The sequence below is a fragment of the Magnolia sinica genome, chromosome 3, assembly GCF_029962835.1.
Source record: "Magnolia sinica isolate HGM2019 chromosome 3, MsV1, whole genome shotgun sequence".
Taxonomy (NCBI): domain Eukaryota; kingdom Viridiplantae; phylum Streptophyta; class Magnoliopsida; order Magnoliales; family Magnoliaceae; genus Magnolia; species Magnolia sinica.
Genome location: NC_080575.1, coordinates 35,905,996 through 35,925,218, shown reverse-complemented (window position 1 = coordinate 35,925,218; position 19,223 = coordinate 35,905,996). Strand labels below are relative to the sequence as shown.

Here is a 19,223-nt window from a genome sequence, read left to right as displayed (position 1 = left end):
TGAAGTGTGTTAGTACTCACGTCAAGAATTCTCAATTTGGCATTCAATGGGAGAAAAGGCAAGACTGAGTTCGAGAAAATAGGCCATTTGCACATGGTCTACTACCTCAAAGAGAAAGCTCTGACATGTATTGTCTTTCTGTCCCTCCAACCTACCATTTAAAATTTCCAAAGTCTTCTTTCCCTCCAACCTAATTTAGAGGGCCCCACCTTGTTGGGCTGACCCTGCTGCTAGCAAGATAGGGGAGTGGAAACCATCAGATTTTGGGGCATACTAAGAAATAGTGATGGTTGCATACCAACCATTGAAGCCTTCCTAAGCCACCTTGATGTATGTATTTTATTTGTACCATACATATGTTTGTTGTATCATTTTAGTACACAGGTGTTAATGATGGGCCAATTCAAGTCTCAAGTCTGCCATGCCACCTATATCTTTACATTGTTCATTGGGTCCACCAATCGAGTCCCATTCTCTATATTTTGGGCCATTCAAGGCTGACCATCACATGATATGTTTGATAACACGATAGTGTACTTAGTACAATAAGTCACACTAATAATATATTTAGTGTAGCAGAAACCATGCCCATTCATATAACCATACACATTATATGTGCGCTTGTTATTAATGATGATTAATCATAATACACACCCTCTTGACTTGAGATACTTAGGGTACCCGTACAAAATAGGGTCGCCCCGCATGATTCGTTTGGTACACGCAGGTTTGATGCATATCTGGGATAGTGTGATTCATGCATTGTGCACTATGTGTGACACATTACATCTATTCCCTAGCGACACTAGGAAATTTCTAGCTCGAGAATTCTATGAGCCTGTTCACCGAGTATGGGGCATAACAGGAATGAAGCCACTAGCTTATATTCTTTTTTTGGCTTCTTCTCATGTGAAATAATTCTAGTCTCATCATCTCCCTTAGATTCTTCCAAGTGTTCAAGCTTTTCAGCCAGCGTCGAGATGCTTTTGTCAATTATTTTTTCACTTCTAAGTGTGGTGATGGGCTTGGCTTGCTCCACATATTGGGTGGAAGAGATAGGGTCACTTATTTTACCATTGTGGTTTCGAGTTAGGTAGAGGTTGGGATGGAAGAGTCCCCTTCTCCCTAACTACTAGTTGTGACTTTAATCTTTGAATGGACCATACGAACATTTCTAAGGATGTTTTGATATCCTGAAATGCTTATATAACATTTTGATTAAATTTCTCATGATCGTTCCACCTTCGGTCTGGATCCTCTTTGGTCCTTTTCGATGTTAATATAATAGAATGAGGATTGAAGGAAGAGACCCTTGAGGATTTTTATCAGTATTAGCCATTGGTCCGTTCGGTGGTTTTGCCAACTAGAATTGTATGTGTATGAGATTGGAGCACTGAAAGGCCTTTGAAAATTGGTCATGGCATTAGACTGCTCATGTAACAACTCTTCGAATATAGGAATTGTAGGACACTCCTCCGACAAGTGTATGTTACTTGCATAAATATTACAAATAGTTTCAATTGTCCCCTTGGGTTTGACCATTTTCATTGTCTTCAAGTCCATGGCCTCGACCTTTCTTGTGAGGTTGGTCACCCTAGCATTAATGTCGTCTTCTTCCCTTAAGATGTAAATTTTAAAATTTCCTTGGACTGAGTCGATTTGAGATTGATCAATTTTGCTGAAGTATCCTAGGATTGCCTATTTTCAGCTAACATATCAAAATAGTCACACACGTAATTGGGATCCTTATTCATGAATTCCCCCATTGCACATCATCTCCACGAATCAGCGCATGGGAAAAGTCAATCTTTCATAGAAAAAACTTAGGACTCGCCAAATTGCGTAGCCATGATGTGGGTAAGCACTTAAAAAATCATTAAACCTCTCCTAACATTGGAAGAAGGTTTCTTCCTCTTGTGAGAAGTTCATGATGAACCTTCTAAGAGTGTTGATCTTATGAACCGAGAAGAACTTGTTAAGGAACTCCCGAGTCAACTCAGCCCTTAATCCAATCGATCTTGGTCTTAAGGAGTGAAGCCATGACTTGTCCTTTAGCTTTAATTTAAATTAAAATAAAAAAAAGGGGAACAATTTTACCCAGAGAATATTATCCGGCACATTTTTAAAGTGTAGGGTTGCTAATATCTCATTAAACTCCTTGAGATGTAGATATGGGACTCTCATAATCTAGTCCATGGAATTTGGGAAGTAGTTGGATCACTCTCGATTTAAAATCCACGTTTCTTGCATTATGTGGAAAAATCATGCAGGAAGGTGTGCTCATCCTAGTTGGTTGTAAATAATCTCGTAGCGTTCTAGCTGGAGGACCATTATGCTCATCATTCTCATCGTGTTATTCTTCAGCATGACGATGAGGTTGGTTCTCAACCATGTTCTCAACCAACTCAGGAGATGTTAGGTGTTTTCTAATACCACAATAGATAGACAGTCCTTCAACTAGTCATCCTTTACTAAAGAGATGAAGAGTGTTATCACGTAACCACTTGGGCATCAACCACTCAAAAACCTAATTTTAAGCCTAACCCTACTTCTACTGCAATAAAAACTACAGTGAAATAAGAAATCTAAAACGAACTAAAGCAAGAGGGTTGGAAGGATAATACATGATTGATGACTCTATGTGAAATTCTACAAAATAAACAAACAATGTCAATATCAGCAAATTTCAGAAAAAAATAACCTAAAAATGCAGAAAAAATAATCCTAATCCTTCACCAATTCTAACCCTAAAGTATTGTATAAAATAAAAATTAAAAAAAAATGCAATTGAAGTCCCTAAAAACGATGTAAAAAACTTGATATATCTAGAAGGATGATAACCCCAAGTGTAGGGCTGTGGTGTAGTTTTAACTTGGTGAGATCGAGATCAAATCGACAAGCACTTATATGTGTGAGTTCTCTCAAACATTCCAGAACTAGAACTAGAGCTAAAACTAAATATGAAATTTGATTATAAGAAGTAATAATTGAAATTTACTATAAATCAATAAAGCAAAACACTAGAGCACTAAGGATCTATGTATAGCCATTCTTAATGTTTAATTCACTTTATTCAATTAGATAACTCAACTGGAATTGAAGTCCTATCCTATCTAACTAGATAATAGAGTGGTTAATTCATCATTCATAAACTAAAATAGATTTGAACTTCAATTGATTCAGTTTCAACATAAGACACCAAAGTATTGATTGTAAGGAATTCAAAGCTTCTATTGTGCCCTTGCAAAAATAGATAAGTAATAAATCATAGCCTTCCTAAGCATCCAAAGTGCCTGAAGTCGACAATGGATCAAAGTAAATTAGAAATTGAAACTTTATTCAAACCAATATCAATAAATTGTTTAACATTCAAACCAAATAACTTAAATCGAAGTAATCTAAAACATTAAAAATTACTACAAACTTCACCTCTTAGTCCTAGCTAAGAGATTTAATCAACCATAGACATGTTTGAACTAAACTCAAACAAAAAAATGAAAAAGAAACTTAAAATCAAAATATTATAGAGGAATAATAACTTCATATAGATGCTCCACCATTCCTTGCTCTCTTCCAAACTCCATATCGCACTTAGAAAATCCTAAATCACCCCCTTTAAATATGAAAAACCTGCACTGAATTTGAATCGACTTTGAATTTATGTACTTTTGTTAACTTCGATCACACTGATTATAGCATGGCATCGAACATCACTTCGGTCAGACCGAATTTGTTTCTCAATTGTAGTCGAATTTCCTTTAATTCATTCTAAAGTCTCTATCTCCCTCCGATCAAATCGAACTATCCTTCGATGGCATCAAATTATCTCTGAAAATCATAATTTCTTATTGGATTGTTCTGAGCACTTTCGGTGGGACCGAACTAACCTCAGGTGGGACTGAAGAGTTTATTATTTCTATTATTGCACTTTTTAATTTTTTCAGTCTTCTCTCTCATTTACACTTAATTTTCATAGATATTTGGCACTTGAATTATATATTAATGTCCTCCAAATCTTCAATTCTTCACTTGGTTCTTCTTCGAGTATTAAATCTTCACTTTAATCATTCTTTTCATCTTAGCTCTCCAAATCATATCGCATAGCAAAACACACATAATTAGATTAATTAAGCACACCTATGCGTATAAAACCAATGCACAATGAGTGGGAAATATGCAATATTTCACATTAAACATATTCTCACCAATCTCCTTATGGATTGACCTCGGTCTCACTGAGTTATTACTGCATCCAAGCCCTACATTTGGGGTTGTCTACCCTTGGGTTCGATCAAGTGATCACTAGATCTTGTCATTGGTGAAGTAGTTTAACCAGCTAACATACGAATTGATCACCCATTAAGCAGAGGTTGGCTAGATAAGTATAGTTAATTTGCAAAAGACCACCAATGTAATCCAAATAGGTTTTGGAAGAGTGTTGGCAACTAGTGTGAAACAACCCTAATGTTTAAAGGGATCAATCATACTGATTATTGTGGCTACTTTTTTATATAATTATTTATTCATCTATGATTTTGTTGCGTATGAAATACATTGGTTCTTACAGTTATCAGATTTTAACACATGCATGATTTATTTCATATGGAATTTTGTTAAAATATTCATTTATTTAATCTTTAATTTACAGAAAATTGATAAAGATGTTTTATTTGGATCATATATTTTCTCATGTCAAAACTTCTGTTAAGATTTACTCACTGTTTTGTAGTTTATCCTTTTAAGATTTTCGATTTCAGGATGAGGATCTCATCAAGGAACATGAGGAGTTGAAACCTAGCTATCTTTATTTAGATTTAATTTCTTTTACAGTTTTGGATTTTATTGTAAAGGACTTAAAAAGTAAAATGTTGTTTAAGACTTTGGAGTGTACTCATAATGATTGGGATATTTTATTTTAGTTAATGATTATGTAATTTATTTAAAGGAATTGTATGTTTTATGATTTTATTTTAGTTAATGATTATTTAATTTATTTAAAGGAAATGTATGTTTTATGATTTGGTATTATGTGATGGTTTGTGGATTGTGGCTTGAGAAGGTATAAGATATAAGTCTTGTCATTGGGTGTGGGATTTGAGCCTCGAGAATTGTGTTGGATTCGAGGCATGGCAAGCATTTTTCCTTTGTTTACTTCTCTAAGATAGTGACTAAGATTGATGTTGAGCACTTTATCTATGCAAACTTACTCATAATTTTTTAATTTACAGCTTTTTTAAAAAAAAAAACTTTTATTTTTCTCATTTTTATTTTTCTTTTTTGTTTTACTCCATTTAGTTAGACTGAATCTTTCAAAAATACAAATTAGTTAGACTAAATGGACCGTACAGTCTCAACAATCTAACCACAAATGTCACTACAAGAAAACTAGCATTTACCGGCGGTCAAAACCACCGCCAAATCCTTTGCCCGTGGTCAGCTGACAGCCGATAAAGCCTCGGTCGGTAAAGGCTTTACTGGCGATCAGGATCTTTACTGACGGTTTTGCTGGACGCCGCTAAATCGTTGTTTTTTGCCACGCTACCAGAAAATTAGTATAAAGCTACTGATAAAAGCCGTAGCTAAATATGGCTACCTACAGTACGATCGGTGCCATTGGTACCGTAGCTCATTTAAACTTTGCTGCGAATTAAATCCGTAGCTATATAGATCATGGCCACCCAAAATCCATAGCTACAGAGAAAGTCTTTCTTATCTAAAAGTAAAATGAAAAAAAGGAAAAGAAAGGTGACCCACATGTATCCTAGTTTGGTTTTTTTTTTTTATTACACCAGTCTAAGTAGCTAACATACCTTGGTTAATGTCAATGATCTCCCTGTTGTCCAAGGGACTGGTTTCTTCTATCGATCTTTGGTGGACTGTGTAGCAGTAAAAGGCATCAGTATTTCAGAGTCCTTCAGCAGGTTCAGGCCCTCAATGATATTGAGGTTCACCTCCTGTTAAAATGATCAGCTTGACGATCCAATCTTGTTCCATTTGGCTAAGAGGATTATCATTGCTGCAACCAAATAATGCAAATTATTCGTGGAAACTGAGCATAAATAACACACGGAATTAGAATCACATTTGAACCGACATGTTGACGTTCTTCTTTTATTTCCCACAGAGAGAAGATTTTGTGCGATATAAAATATTCATTGCAGTGCATATAGATTTTAACTTGAAACTAGCAAGCTATGAAAGTAGGGTAAAAGCTGTTCAAGGGAAAATAAAATATTAGACAATGGCAAAAAGACGCTGTTACCTTTTTTTGGTGATGATGATAGATTTTAGAAACACATTGCATATGAATTTCAAAAACTGGCCTTTTCAAGGCTGCATCAACGTCTGGCTCCTCTTTGTAATTGAAAGCTTTTATTAATATACTGTTGTGCATATAACTTTTAATTACATAGTCATGATTAGCATTGGGCACATGAAGTCCAAATTCCCACTAGTCACTACCATAAGAGATATCTATACATTTAGATCAATCTGACAAACAAAAAATAAATAAATCAAAATAAGTACAATAGTTAGAAAAGTGATACCTTTGACAGATCAAGAGTTAGCATTTTGTCCAGTAACTCGAAAGTAGGAGGGCCGACACTATTGAGAAAAGAGAATACAAATTAAGCCCCACAACAAGAGGACTAATGAGGGAAACAGATAGCTTTAATACCAGAACTTATCGTTTGAACAGAGTACTAATCTAGAACTACTTACTCTTTAAAAACCTCCTTAATATGTCTCTCCATTGGACTTTGCGGCTTGTAGTCATCATACTTGGGCAATTTGGAAATCCTAAAACCCTAGGCCAGTTGTCTTCATCAGCAGATCCACACAACAAAAAAATTTTATGCAATTGATCTGCCTGCGGCAAGCAAAAACAAGAGAACAAGCATCAACCTTCTCTCTTGGGATCATCATTTCCAGCTAGCAAGTCTATCACCTAAATCTGTTGAGGAAACAAAGGAACAAAAAAGTACAACTATTTCCAGCTTTAAAAGCAATTGGTCCGCCAATTCATACTATGCATCAATCCTATACAAAAATTGGCCAAGTTTTGCATTGACTTGGCCAATCCACCGGGCCATGAAAACTCAGCCGAGTCAATATTTGTCTTATAAAAATATTTACACCAAAATTTGACTGTCCATTCAATATAATGCCTTACATAAGTAACATGTACATCATTAGTACTTTGCAAAATCTCTGTAATGTACAAGATTACCGTAAATTTAGTCAAGTCCATGACTTAGGCCCATGAGGATGAATTTCCTGTGACAACTTGGCACCCATGAGAATGAACTTCCTGTGACAACATGGCACCATGTCAAAAGAATGGCAGCACAGTAAAACCCTCATCCTATAATTTGAAAACAAAATCCAAATAGGAAGTGAGAAGAGAAACCACATAAAGGAAATGGACTCCCATGCTACCATCTGCACATCCATCTCCCATTTACAAAATGGCATTTTCATATAGAAAACACAAATAGCAGCTTGATCCAAAACTTTTGTGGCCCTCAAAAAAATTTAATGATGGAAATTCAATCCCTATTGTGCTGACCACTTGGAAATGATCAAATGCTTCTTTTGTTTTTTTGAAACACACCAACCCACTACATTCACATTGAGGAAAAAAAAATAAAAAAATAAAAATCAATGTAGTGGAAACATAATTTGTTCAGTATGGGATGAAGTATTACATAATTCTTGGTTTATGGCTTAGTGATTTGTAGTATCTAAGATTAACCCATCAACAGAGTAGATCACGCTCCCAACTTAAAACTAATTGTGAGGATTTTATAGTATAAAAAGGGTACAAATTTAAATGATTAGCAAGATGTGAACCTTTGAACATAATGAAATTGCTGTGAATTGTGATAATGTTTTCTTGGAAAATGGTTCTCCTAATACCTTTCGACAAAGAGGATCTGAAAAAATGGGTATGATTTGAGGAAACAAATAGAAAACTACTAGAGTTTTATGGCAAAGATGTTCCTGACAGTTTAGGAGGGACTAGAAAAATATATACAACTTCCTTATTTTGTCTCCAGAAAAGAATAATGTGAAGGAAAAAACCTAGGTTGGATTGCTTCTCTTGGCTTTGTAGAAAAAAAATCCCAATATCAACTTCCACTGCTTCTGCATTTCAAGGCATGTTACCAGTTCAAGAAAGACATGGACATTAACATTTGCAACAACAAGATAAACATGGCTGAAACCACAAGGATAATCATATGGACATTTCTTACAAACCTTTAGGATTCATGCATCGTACTATTGTCTCAGCTGTAACGAATAGTGCATAAATTAATTCTTTGAAACTTTGTTGATCTTGGGTGATTGCATCAGCACTGCAACAAAATATTGAGACTGACTTCGGATAGGAATATATAGTAATATGTTTGAATTCATCCATACACTTGTGTGTGTGTGTGTGTGTGTGTGTGTGTGTGTGTGTGTGAACACCTCATATAAAGCCTGTCCAACAGAGTCGCCCAACTATGAAAATGAGACACCCCAAAAATAGGCTGATCCAATCATCTTGTGCACCACACCACACAAAACAATGGAAGAGTCACCCAAAAACCTCCAAATTCAAGTGGCAGCCTGCATAAGAGTTGGATCAGCCTATTACTGTGGCCTCCAATTTTTATGGTAGGGTGACCCTCCTGGATGGGTCGGATGCAATACACACACCAGGGTGGGCCCCACATGCAGCTAGTTGCATGATTTTATCATCTACAACTAGGTGCAAGTACGAAGTAGCACAAGATTTGTCCAACAGGATGGAAATTGTAACTGGAAGACTTTTCACACAGGTGCTCATCTTTCTGAATAAGAAAATATTAGAACTTTGAGTTTCATGGACAGACCAACTACCTCTGAAATATTTCATATTGATACTTTACACAGAGTTCCATTGCAACAACTGCAAAATCATTGAAAATAATTGTCAGGGCAGGCCCGCACAATCTGTTCAAAAGAGAAGAAATTAGGCTATGATACCATCTCTGTAGATCTGAAAATTACAATGTGAAAAATGCTTGGAATGTAGAATAACTTTCCAACAAGGATCTAATACGGCACTAAATACCATGGAAGAGAGAACTTAATCCCTTAATACATTTCGGTCCTCGTGAGGTTCTAAAGTTGAATTAATATGCTATATTTTACTAATGGATCTGAAAATAAAATTTATAATTTTAAAAAGTGATAGTAGATCCTAATAGTTGTTTTCTTCCTTAGTTTTTGTGTCCTGTTTGCTTCTTTCTCTTAATATAATTTCTACTTACAAAAAGAAAATAAAAGAAAGACAAATTTCATGAATCCCAAGCGTGATGCTTCTCTCAGACATTTAACCAAACAGCCTCAAGGCATCATCAATGCTACCACAGTTGGCATCATTATTGTAAATATAAGAATAAAAAATTATGCAAATCGAGATGAGGAAAATGCATATCTTTTTTTTTAATAGAAAAGAAAACAAACTTATTAAAGCAATCAAAAACTTACTTATTTCCAAGAACCAAATGAAGGTGGTAAGGAAATGCTAGGATCTCTAACCTTGGGAGATATTATGAAATGGTCCATCCACAGTGGAGTCCAACAGACCAATGTTCTGGATAAAAGAACTATCAGCATGATCCTCTAGGCAGATTGAATTCCTAAACTAAAAAGAGAGACACATCCGCACTCTCAAACACATAGGAGAATGCAGCTATAGCTTAGTGACTGAACAAGATATTGTTAGAGCAATGGATGAGTAATGAATTGCACAAGTAATTAAATGATCACATTGTTAATAGAAGAGCATAATTTAAAATTGCTTTTCCTCAAGCTAATACCTACATGTCATTGCTAGTTGAAAACATGAAGGAATCATTTGAAGAACACTAAGGAAATCCATCTCTTCAAGCTGACAAGAATCAGATTGTGAGAACCAGAATATCTCATTTATACCAAAACCCTACCAGTATTTCAAAATCTAACAATAGGGAAAGAGCATATTCAGTTAGAATGGTGCAGGTCTGAACAAGCCAGGGGATTACACTTACAATTATCTTGATCTTGTAAGCTTCCAAGAAGGGATGTCTGCTATCCGGTAGAGGACATCAAATACCTTCTTCTGAAGACTGCAAAAGAAATGTCAGGATCATAACCAAAATTTATACACCATTTTCTAAAATTCAACCTCTAATGGCTCACTACCTCCAAAAACCTAGTTTCCCACATATTTGCCAAAAAAAAAAAAAACCCGATTTGTAGATAAAAGAAGGCCGCAAAAGAAATAGGAGTACAGACCTGCATATCCCGTCTTTTATCAAAATTCCTTTGAAGGCAACATAGGTCATGTTGCTATATATATGATTCAAAACCATCCAAGATTTTCAAACTTAGTTTCTAGAATCCAAACATATATAAAGGAAAAGAATAAAAAACAAGAAAAAATATACAAAATACACAATCCAAAAATGCATTCCATTAACCTGCAAGCAACAAAATGAAATTGAAAATTACAATGGATATACATTTTGCATAACCAATCTATAGAAATACAGAGGTAATCTGAAATTTAAAAGTTCTCGAGACATACCTCTGAAATTCAAAATTGCAACCAAGGCCACAAGCTCGGCAATCTCGTTCCATATAGTCAAACCTATTTCAAGGTTGGACTAAGACCCATTAACTTAAAAAAGTAAAAATAAGACTTAATCATGATTTCCTTCTTTTTATCAATTGAAACATGAAACACACAAATAAATGCTTGGACACTACCAAAGTGTATTTTGAACATGAATTCTCAATAGACAACTCAAAAGAGAAGAAACTCATGAGCATAATACAAATCCTAAAAATGAGTATCAACCTAACAGAAATATCATGATAAGCATAGTTTCCTACTAAAGTTAACTAAATAAAGAAGTAGCACCATTAACCAACCTAATCAAGTCCTAAAAGTTAGCAAGCAACCACCAGCAAAACAACACGAAACTGAGAAAAAGCACCTACAAGAAACCACCTATAAGAGAACAACAAAACTATGTGTTGTCCAAATATAAGCATACTGTTTGCATACTGTATACTACTCCAAACAAACAATATCAACTCACCTAAGGCCCTGTTTGGTAGACACCTGAAAAATGAGTTGATCTCATTTTGGTTAACAGAAACTATGCATTAATCTTGATCTCTAATAGATAATGAGTTCATGTTAAAAGTGATTATGTAAAACAGATAACAATCTCTAATACATAATTATTGTTAACTAAAATGAGAGGAACACATTTTTGCATCTACCAAACAGGTACTAAATGTGTCAAATAAAATTGCAGATTCAACTAAACAGAAAATATGAAGTAGAATTGGTTAGTCTATTTGTTCCTAATATAAAGAAGCATAAGAATTAACATCTTTTAAGACTGAGATTATTGGCATTGTTAAGCCAGCATTTATTACATGATTAGAAAGCCATAGCATAGATCTAAGCAAAAATTGTAATATTGTAGCTTGAAAATAGCTTTTTTCCTTCTAAGTTAAAAGTGAATAAAGAAAACAAAAAAACAAAAAACAAAAGAAAAGAAAACAGAATAAAGGAAAAGAAAACAGAATAGTAGTGAATGTAACAAGCAATCACATTAAGGCAATATGCACATCCAAAAATGGAATATAAAATGCAATATGTAGGATCCCATTGCTTTATGTAAGGAATTTGAGAAGCTCTTGCTTATTTTAGTACTACTGTGAAGTGAGCAGATAACAACTTTTCATGATTGGTGACAAACGCATTGAGATCAAAAACCTTATAGGGCTATTTAGCATGAGTAAGTTTTAAAAAGAAAAACAAATAAAGAACAAGCAGTAGTAGTGATATAGTGAGAGCCATAGCTTTGATGTATGTGCCTGATAGTGGGACCCACCGTCATGTATGTGCCTTACATCCACACCGTCCATCTGTTTTGATAGCTCATTTTAGGGCATAATCTCAAAATGAAGTACATCCAAATCTCAGGTGGACCACAACACAGAAATAGAGTGGTGATTAAATACCCGTCAATAAAAATTTCTTGGGGGCCACCAGAATGTTTATTTGCCATCCAAACTTTTGGTAAGGTCACAAAGACCTGGATGAAGGGACCACACAGATATAAGCTTGATCCAAAACTTTTGTGGCCCACAAGTTTTTAGTATGGTCCCCCTGAGATTTGGATCTGCTTCATTTTTTTTAGATCATGCCCCCAAATGAGCTGTCAAAATGGATGGACCACATTGATATAACATACATACATCACGGTGGGCCCCACAGTCAGGAATCCACTGACACCACATCCAATCAATTTGTCCCACGTCAGTGTGGGCCATTGATCTAACAGATGAGCAAGATCATGATCGGGAAGGCATTAGGACAAGCCTTGAGATTGGATCTGCTTCATTTTTTTTTGGATCATGCCCCAAAATGAGCTGTCAAAATGGATGGACCTTAAACATCACGGTGGGCCCCACAATCAGGGATCCACCTACGCCGCATCCAATCGATTTGTCCTGCATCAGTGTGGGCCAATTGAAATAACGGATGAGCAAGGTCATCAGACAACCCCTATATGTGGTCGGGCTCACCAGATGGATGGTCCAGATCAACATAGCTTAGTCACACGTGACATGACGTGTGTTTGACATCCAACACCCCACTTTGATAATTAGAAAATCACAACAAGCTAATCATCGGATGGGCTTATGATACTGTAATTATTTAAAATCAAGCTTTTTTTTTCCAAGTTTTCTGCATGTCTTTGGGTAATGAACCTGGCACAGTAAGCTTAAGGAACTACCAGGAGTACTTTTATTTCTCATACATATAAAATAAAAGAGACCCAAGACAGAATTTCAAGCACATAGATTTGTAAGTTTCATTGTAAACATTTCTCAAAAATACAAGTACAAAAGGTTTCCTCTAGAGCTGTTGTTGATGAAAATCATCCACAACCAGTTGCATCTGGGGCCTACTGTTGTGTGTTCATGGGCATCCAACCTTGTTCAGAAGGGCTGTACCACCATGAAATTGGGAGGCACCAATAATCAGGCTGATCCAATTGGAGGTCTTTGGGTGGCTGTCCAGTGTTTTTCTATGATGTGGCCCACCTGATGATTGGGTCAGCCTGACTTTTTATGCACCACACTTTCATGGTGGGCTGTCCATACTAGACAGGTTGGATGCCATACACACCATGGTGGGGCCATAAACACAAGACAAGCTGTAGATGATTCTCATATACAAAAGAAGCATTGGTACTGGGAAAAAAAAGTGCATGCCAACCCTAATAAGGGTTTCGACAATGCGAATCCCTAATTAGGCATTCGACCATGCATATTCCTAATTAGATATTCTAAATTGCAGAAATCAACAGCAAGAAGGGAAAAGCCTTACATCATACCTGAGAATCGTTGCCCCAATCAGTTGCCGATATGCGAAATAGAACCTCTTCACCGCCCTTTCAATCGCCTGGAACGCCTGCAACAGATGGATCTTTGCTACATCGCCCTTCCTATGGAAAATTGCCATTGCTGCTTCTTGGATCCGGGGCCCACCCTTCGGGTCCACCTCCACGCCCAAGATATCTGGCAATCTCCGCTTCAGATCCTTCGATGACTGCGTCAGTTCGATCAGAGCCATTGATCTGAAGCAGAAGGCTTCGGATTCGTTCGTCGCTTTGATCGAGAGCTGGTTTTTGAGGCGGAGGAAATCGTCTGGATCCATCAGGAGGTGTAGATCTTCGATCTCTGTTAGAAGCCTCCAGATTCGCTCGAGCAACCAACAATCGCTTGCAGCCTTCTCATATTCCTTTTCTTCCACCCGATCCCCAATCCACTGCAGCAGCTCTCACGCGGCGAAGATCCAGGACTCTAGGATCTGGTGGATGCTGAAGAGGATCCCGTTTTCAAAATTTTTGAGGCTTCTGAGGGGCTTTTTCAGGGCATGGAGGCTTACAGACGAGATCGTACTCAAGGTTCGGTTTCCCAGCAAATTTTGGCTCGCCCAACCCGAGCGTGAACGGCGATCCCTGCATCTCGCACTCGATCGCGAACGTGATCTTCCTCGCTACGTCCGCCGATTCACGAGAGGGAAGGAGAGCGAGAGGGAGTGGAGAGGGAGAGGCAGAGAGAGAGAGAGCGAGAGACGGCGTAGGGCTTTTTTTTTTTCGAATTTGTAGGACCCTTTGCCTGCAGCCGTTAAAACTGGTTGCGGGCAAAGGGTTACCCCATCGGTCGGCCAAGCTCTGTTTTGTTGCAGTGTGTAAACATTTTAGAACTTAGTTAATCCCCAAAATATTCAAATTCCCATAAAATAAAGATTGCGTGGTTGTGCGGAGGCAAAAAGTACCCAACAAGAGTAGACTTACAAGCCAAGAAATTTTCAGTAACTCCATAGACCCATCCTCTCAAATGTGAAGGAAGAGAAAAAGAACCTATAGTAAAAATGTGAACCTGCTGGCTAGGCAAGGCTTCACATAACTGCTTTATAAGCAGATGTGCTGGATTGAGAAAGGAGGGCATTGTGGAAAAAGAAATAAGTTACCTTGCTGGTTAATGAATGGTTGACATTTTTATTTTTTCAACACACCCACCTACTCACAACATATGGGCACTGGATCCTTGGTCTCAATGTAGAAACAGAGCCCGTCTACCACTGAGCCAATCGAGCCGGACCCATAAACATAGTCTGTGATGAGATCTGGCAAGGCGTGTCAAAATTGCCATAGCATAGAGCCTCTGGTGCCAAAACTTCCCTCAACCGAAGGTTCCCAGAAAACTGTTTTGCTCCGGTGCCAAAACCCAAATGACCATTCGGGTGAAGTGCTCGTATTGCCATCTGGCAGAGACCCTGACACTAAAGATTCTCTCGAGGCATGCTCAGATACGAGGAAATTTTAAGAAAATGAAAAAGGTTCATTAATGTAACTTTTTATATTATTTGGATTTAAAATAATAATAATAATAATAAGTTCTTCTATGAATCAATCGTTACACATTATCATAACTTTTGACTATGATGAATTATTTGTTCTTCTGATCCTGAATTTAAAATTCACCAGGGTTGCACATTTAACAAAGAAAAGGCCAAAGATTGCAAGGGTAGGATCTTCCAATGATGGAGTTTGGGACATGGTCCCTGCACTATGAAGCCAATCTTATGGAGTGATTGGATTGCTGAACCTATGTACTCCCCGTAATTAAGCTGAAAATCAGAGGACAGGATACAAATTCTCAGGTCTAGGATAATATAATTCACCGGACCAGATGATATGACGCAGATTCTCTGATCCTGGTCCAGGCCTAGCCTGACACTTAAGACTCAAGGCCTTAGCCTAGCTCATCCTAACAATTAGACCAAAGGCCCAAGCCCAAAATTTTTATTTGACTTGGGCCTATGCTGAGCTGACCCAGCCCAGCCTGGAAATTAATTAAAATCCTTGTTATATTCATGATCTATCTATTCATCAAGTAGGTGTGTGTGTGTGTGTGTGTGTGTGTGTGTGTGTGTGTATATATATATCTGTGTGCGCGCGCGCGCACAAAGAAATAAACATCATAGCGAAATGAAACTAACAGTCTACCTTGAAAATAGATTGGTGCCTAATTGAGGTTTGGAATGACATATTGTAAGAGATAGCGCATGTAAATATAAGGTTGGGTCAAGCTAAGGTAGGCTGAAATGACTTGAGAGTTGAGCACAGTCAAGTAATGGGTAATACACGTGAGGAAGAGGTGGAAACCAAGCCCACAGGCAAAGCTAATTAGGTTCAGGTTTTCCCCAAAGCTGGGCTGGGTTGTTCAGGTCAGGATGGGCTACCCGGTACATTGCTACCCTTACGAAAGGGGAATAATCCAGTAAGATAACAAGGCCATTTGTTTGGGCGATCTTATGATGGTCATGCTTTGGTATGAAATCAAAAGCACTACCAGGAAAAGGGGAAAAAGCTACAGATAAAAGTCGGAGCTAAATACCTATGGCTACGGTTATCGTTTGTAAAATGATCGTACCAATTAGTACCGTAGCCATAGGTCTAAAAGCCGTCGCTACAGATTAAATTTGTAGCTATAAACTACAATGGCTACAAATATAATCTGTAGCCATATTTTCTATATCGAAATGTACATATAGCTGTAGATAATATTTGTAGCTAAAAGTAGAAGGAAATCCGTAGCAATATGTTGAAGTTAGCAATAACCACGGTTTCAAGAACTAGGGTTACGGCTAATATCCGTAGCAACTTCCTTTAAAAAAATAAAATAAATAAATAAATAAATAATTATAGTAATGGTGTCTCTTACCATTGCTAGTACAAGCCCTAATTGATCAACTCATCATTACTAAACTAATACAACTAAAGTAAACTAATATAAATGAAGACGTCATGGCTTACAAACCCATATACCCAACTAAACTAATACAAATAAAAATTAATAGATGAATCTAAAGCACGAGAAGATGAACATACGGAGTGATTCAAACCCATCTTCCACATCACTTCACCTTGTAAAACTGTTAAAATAAAATTAATGTGTCTGGCCAAACCCTACCATTCAAACATCACCATCAAGCGGTCCATATTCAACACGACTCATCAATTGAAGTGGGGATTGTTCGATGGCCCCTAGCACGCAACCTTGCTTTCCAAGCCAAGAGTGTCTGCATGAGATTTGGACATCTAATAAAGAGTTAAAATGAAAAAAAAAAAGAAGAAGAAGATAAAAGATAAAAGAAAATCAATGGTTCCAATTTAACAAACAAATACCCATTAATAAGAAATCATGATGCCAAACTAATCTGATTGTGATGTACCATATCTGAAGTCGGGTCCACAGATTGGGCGGTTCAGATTAAGACTTTCATATGCAAACAAATCAAAAAAGAAAGAACTGTAAGCTTAAAATTGTTAGAGTAAGAACATACAAGTACGGCTCTAAAATTTACCTTTCTCCATGAGCTTGATAAATTTACTCTAGTAAATCTCTCTCTCTCTCTCTCTCTCTCTCTCTCTCTCTCTCTATATATATATATATATATATATATATATATATGATCCAATAGTGCAACTAGTTGTATAAGATCAATGAAATTACAAATTACAGAAACATTAGTTATTACCTGGCTACTGTAAATGGTAGAACCCATCTAGAGTACACATAGTATGCATGCATTTCAACCAAGACCATTCAAACCTGTTGGCCCATTCTTGTATGGAGAACAACCAAGACTCGGTCAAAGAGTTTTTGAGAAACTTGCCTGAGTCTTTCAGTCAACTCATCTCAACTCTGTTTTGAGTCTAATCGAGTTTTCATTTTTTCAAACTATCTCCACACTCGGCAACTCCTATTATGTAATTGGGATCATTTCGTCCTGTTAAATACTCATGGATGGACCACCCTTTTAATTTAGACTATTGGACTAGAAAATCAGTGGTTAGGATGGTCCAGTAAGAATAATTATTGTATTGTGGCCTATCCAATTGAGGTACGTGGGTTGACCATTCAAATCACAAAGGGTGGAACCGGGGAGCGAAGATTGAATGGCAGATCATCTGAACAACGAATCCCACCTGATACACAAGCTAGGATTCAGAAGCAATATTCTAGTTGTGTGTGTGGGTGGGTGGGTGGGTGGGTGGGTGAACATGATAATAGAAAGCTTAGAAGCCAACGTAACAAGTACATTTCAGTTAAGATCCATCTAAAGTGATCTTCCCACATGTTAGCAGCTCATCTCAACACAAATATCAGCTATAAATTCCCAAGTGAGGGGGAATAAAAAAAATAGAACAAGGTTTTCCAGAATCCTTTACCTGGTTAACAACAACCTTTGCCATCTGTCGGAATTCCTTCTTCATGACTGACCTGCAGGACGATTTTGCTTCTTTGTCTTCATTGTTGCAAGCACAATAGAAAGATCTTTCCCTGTTGGCTGAATCAACACTATCTTCTTGTTTGCCAAGCATGCAATACCACAAAGACAAACAATTCTATCAATGTTGATGTTCTGCAAATAACACAATCCCTTTATTACCAACATCAAGAAGCAGCAGTGTGGAACACCTAAACCAATTTATTGAATTGAAACAGAACAATTTTATTTGCAGGTAAGGAATGAGGAAAGTAGTCTATGGGCTCTACCAAAATATTGAAAGTAGACATTACCTCAATCTTGCAATCCTCACTTGCAAACCGGAAGAATGTTTTCCAAGAGCAAGAGAGTGGAAAAGGACTTCTCCATTCCCTTTGCAGGTTTTGATAGCAACAAGTACGAGACTGTTCCAATAAGAACTGGAACAGTATCAATCCCAAGCTACATCAGAGAAATACAACTGTGTGAGCTAAGCAGATTCAGGAGGTCTCTACAAACTTCAATTGCCATGCATCACGTTTCTAAATATCCTATTGAGAAATTTAAGGGTTAAGAACTAAAACCATTTAGGCTGCTTAGTAAGACATCTTCTAAATTATACTCAATATGCGGAAATACATGAAGTATGAATGTAATGTGATTTGTGTTTAATTACCTAGTTAACCTAAGAAAGAAGAATGACATAAGGAGGCGGGGGGATATTGGAACGCGTATCCTTCTGCCAAAGAAAAAATAAAAAATAAAAAAAATCACATATTTCTTTCATCGTAATTATTAAACAAGGTGTTATTTTTTTTTATATATTTTTTTATTTTTTATTTTTTTAAAAAAAAGGAAAAAAATGCCAAGTTGCATCATTTGTGAATGAAATTTATTAACTGAATACTAACCCAAGCGAAGTTGGAGATGCAAAACCACTTGTAATATGGACGAGCACCATAACACTTATCACAGAGATCTGTTGTAGTGAATATTATTTTCATAAACAAAGTTGCTTACATGAATTCAGATTTTTAGAAACAAGGTTGCTTATAAGTATTGAGTATTTGAATGTTGAAACTTGAAATAAATATCAATTGAAAGGCAAACATTTTTCAATTGAGTGTTCAAGCATTTTAAAAAAGTTTCTCTCAAAAAATGACAGAAAAGTACACAATCCACCTTGACACCCTTCTCCCTTCTCGAGTTAAAAAAGGGTTTACGCTCCATTTGGTTTAAAAAAGTTTATATTCATAAAGACTAATGTGATGACCGAATGGAGCCTAATACTATTAATATATTCAAATATAAAGTACAAAATTCATTCAAAATTTCA

The 19,223-nt window shown here is 36.7% G+C and overlaps 1 protein-coding gene and 1 non-coding gene across 9 annotated transcripts; both read right to left on the bottom strand.

Annotated features, from left to right (window-relative positions):
* Nucleotides 1–7,027: 7,027 nt before the first annotated feature.
* On the bottom strand, nucleotides 7,028–13,981 carry LOC131239814 (nematode resistance protein-like HSPRO2). 8 transcript variants are annotated; one of them, XR_009168401.1, is made up of 7 exons: nucleotides 13,440–13,981; nucleotides 10,951–11,001; nucleotides 10,604–10,666; nucleotides 10,312–10,496; nucleotides 10,065–10,142; nucleotides 9,859–9,925; nucleotides 9,543–9,628 (listed from the first exon to the last, which is right to left on the bottom strand). XR_009168401.1 is itself a non-coding variant. In XM_058237689.1 (4 exons), exons 1-4 carry the CDS (start codon nucleotides 13,760–13,762, stop codon nucleotides 7,239–7,241), a joined length of 558 nt encoding a protein of 185 aa, XP_058093672.1. In that variant the 5' UTR covers nucleotides 13,763–13,981; the 3' UTR covers nucleotides 7,028–7,238. The 8 variants fall into 8 exon arrangements, 2 of the variants coding, with proteins under 2 accessions (XP_058093672.1, XP_058093671.1); XR_009168399.1 differs by lacking the exons at nucleotides 9,543–9,628; nucleotides 10,951–11,001 and having other exon boundaries at nucleotides 9,635–9,925; XM_058237689.1 differs by lacking the exons at nucleotides 9,543–9,628; nucleotides 9,859–9,925; nucleotides 10,065–10,142; ... (1 more) ...; nucleotides 10,604–10,666; nucleotides 10,951–11,001 and adding exons at nucleotides 7,028–7,312; nucleotides 8,086–8,148; nucleotides 8,263–8,360.
* Nucleotides 13,982–17,691: 3,710 nt separating this feature from the next.
* LOC131241886 (small nucleolar RNA R24) lies at nucleotides 17,692–17,779 on the bottom strand. Its single transcript, XR_009169452.1, has one exon. It is a non-coding gene; the product is annotated as a small nucleolar RNA R24 (small nucleolar RNA).
* Between the last annotated feature and the right edge of the window lie 1,444 nt (nucleotides 17,780–19,223).

Coding starts and splice junctions, on each gene's coding strand:
- LOC131239814 (XM_058237688.1), bottom strand. CDS start 13,762: ATGGATCCAGACGATTTCCTCCGCCTCAAAAACCAGCTCTCGATCAAA. Junction 8,361..13,439: donor ATTGGGGCAACGATTCTCAG/GTATGATGTAAG, acceptor ATTTTGTTGCAG/TGCTGATGCAATCACCCAAG. Junction 8,149..8,262: donor ACGATGCATGAATCCTAAAG/GTTTGTAAGAAA, acceptor CTTGAAATGCAG/AAGCAGTGGAAGTTGATATT.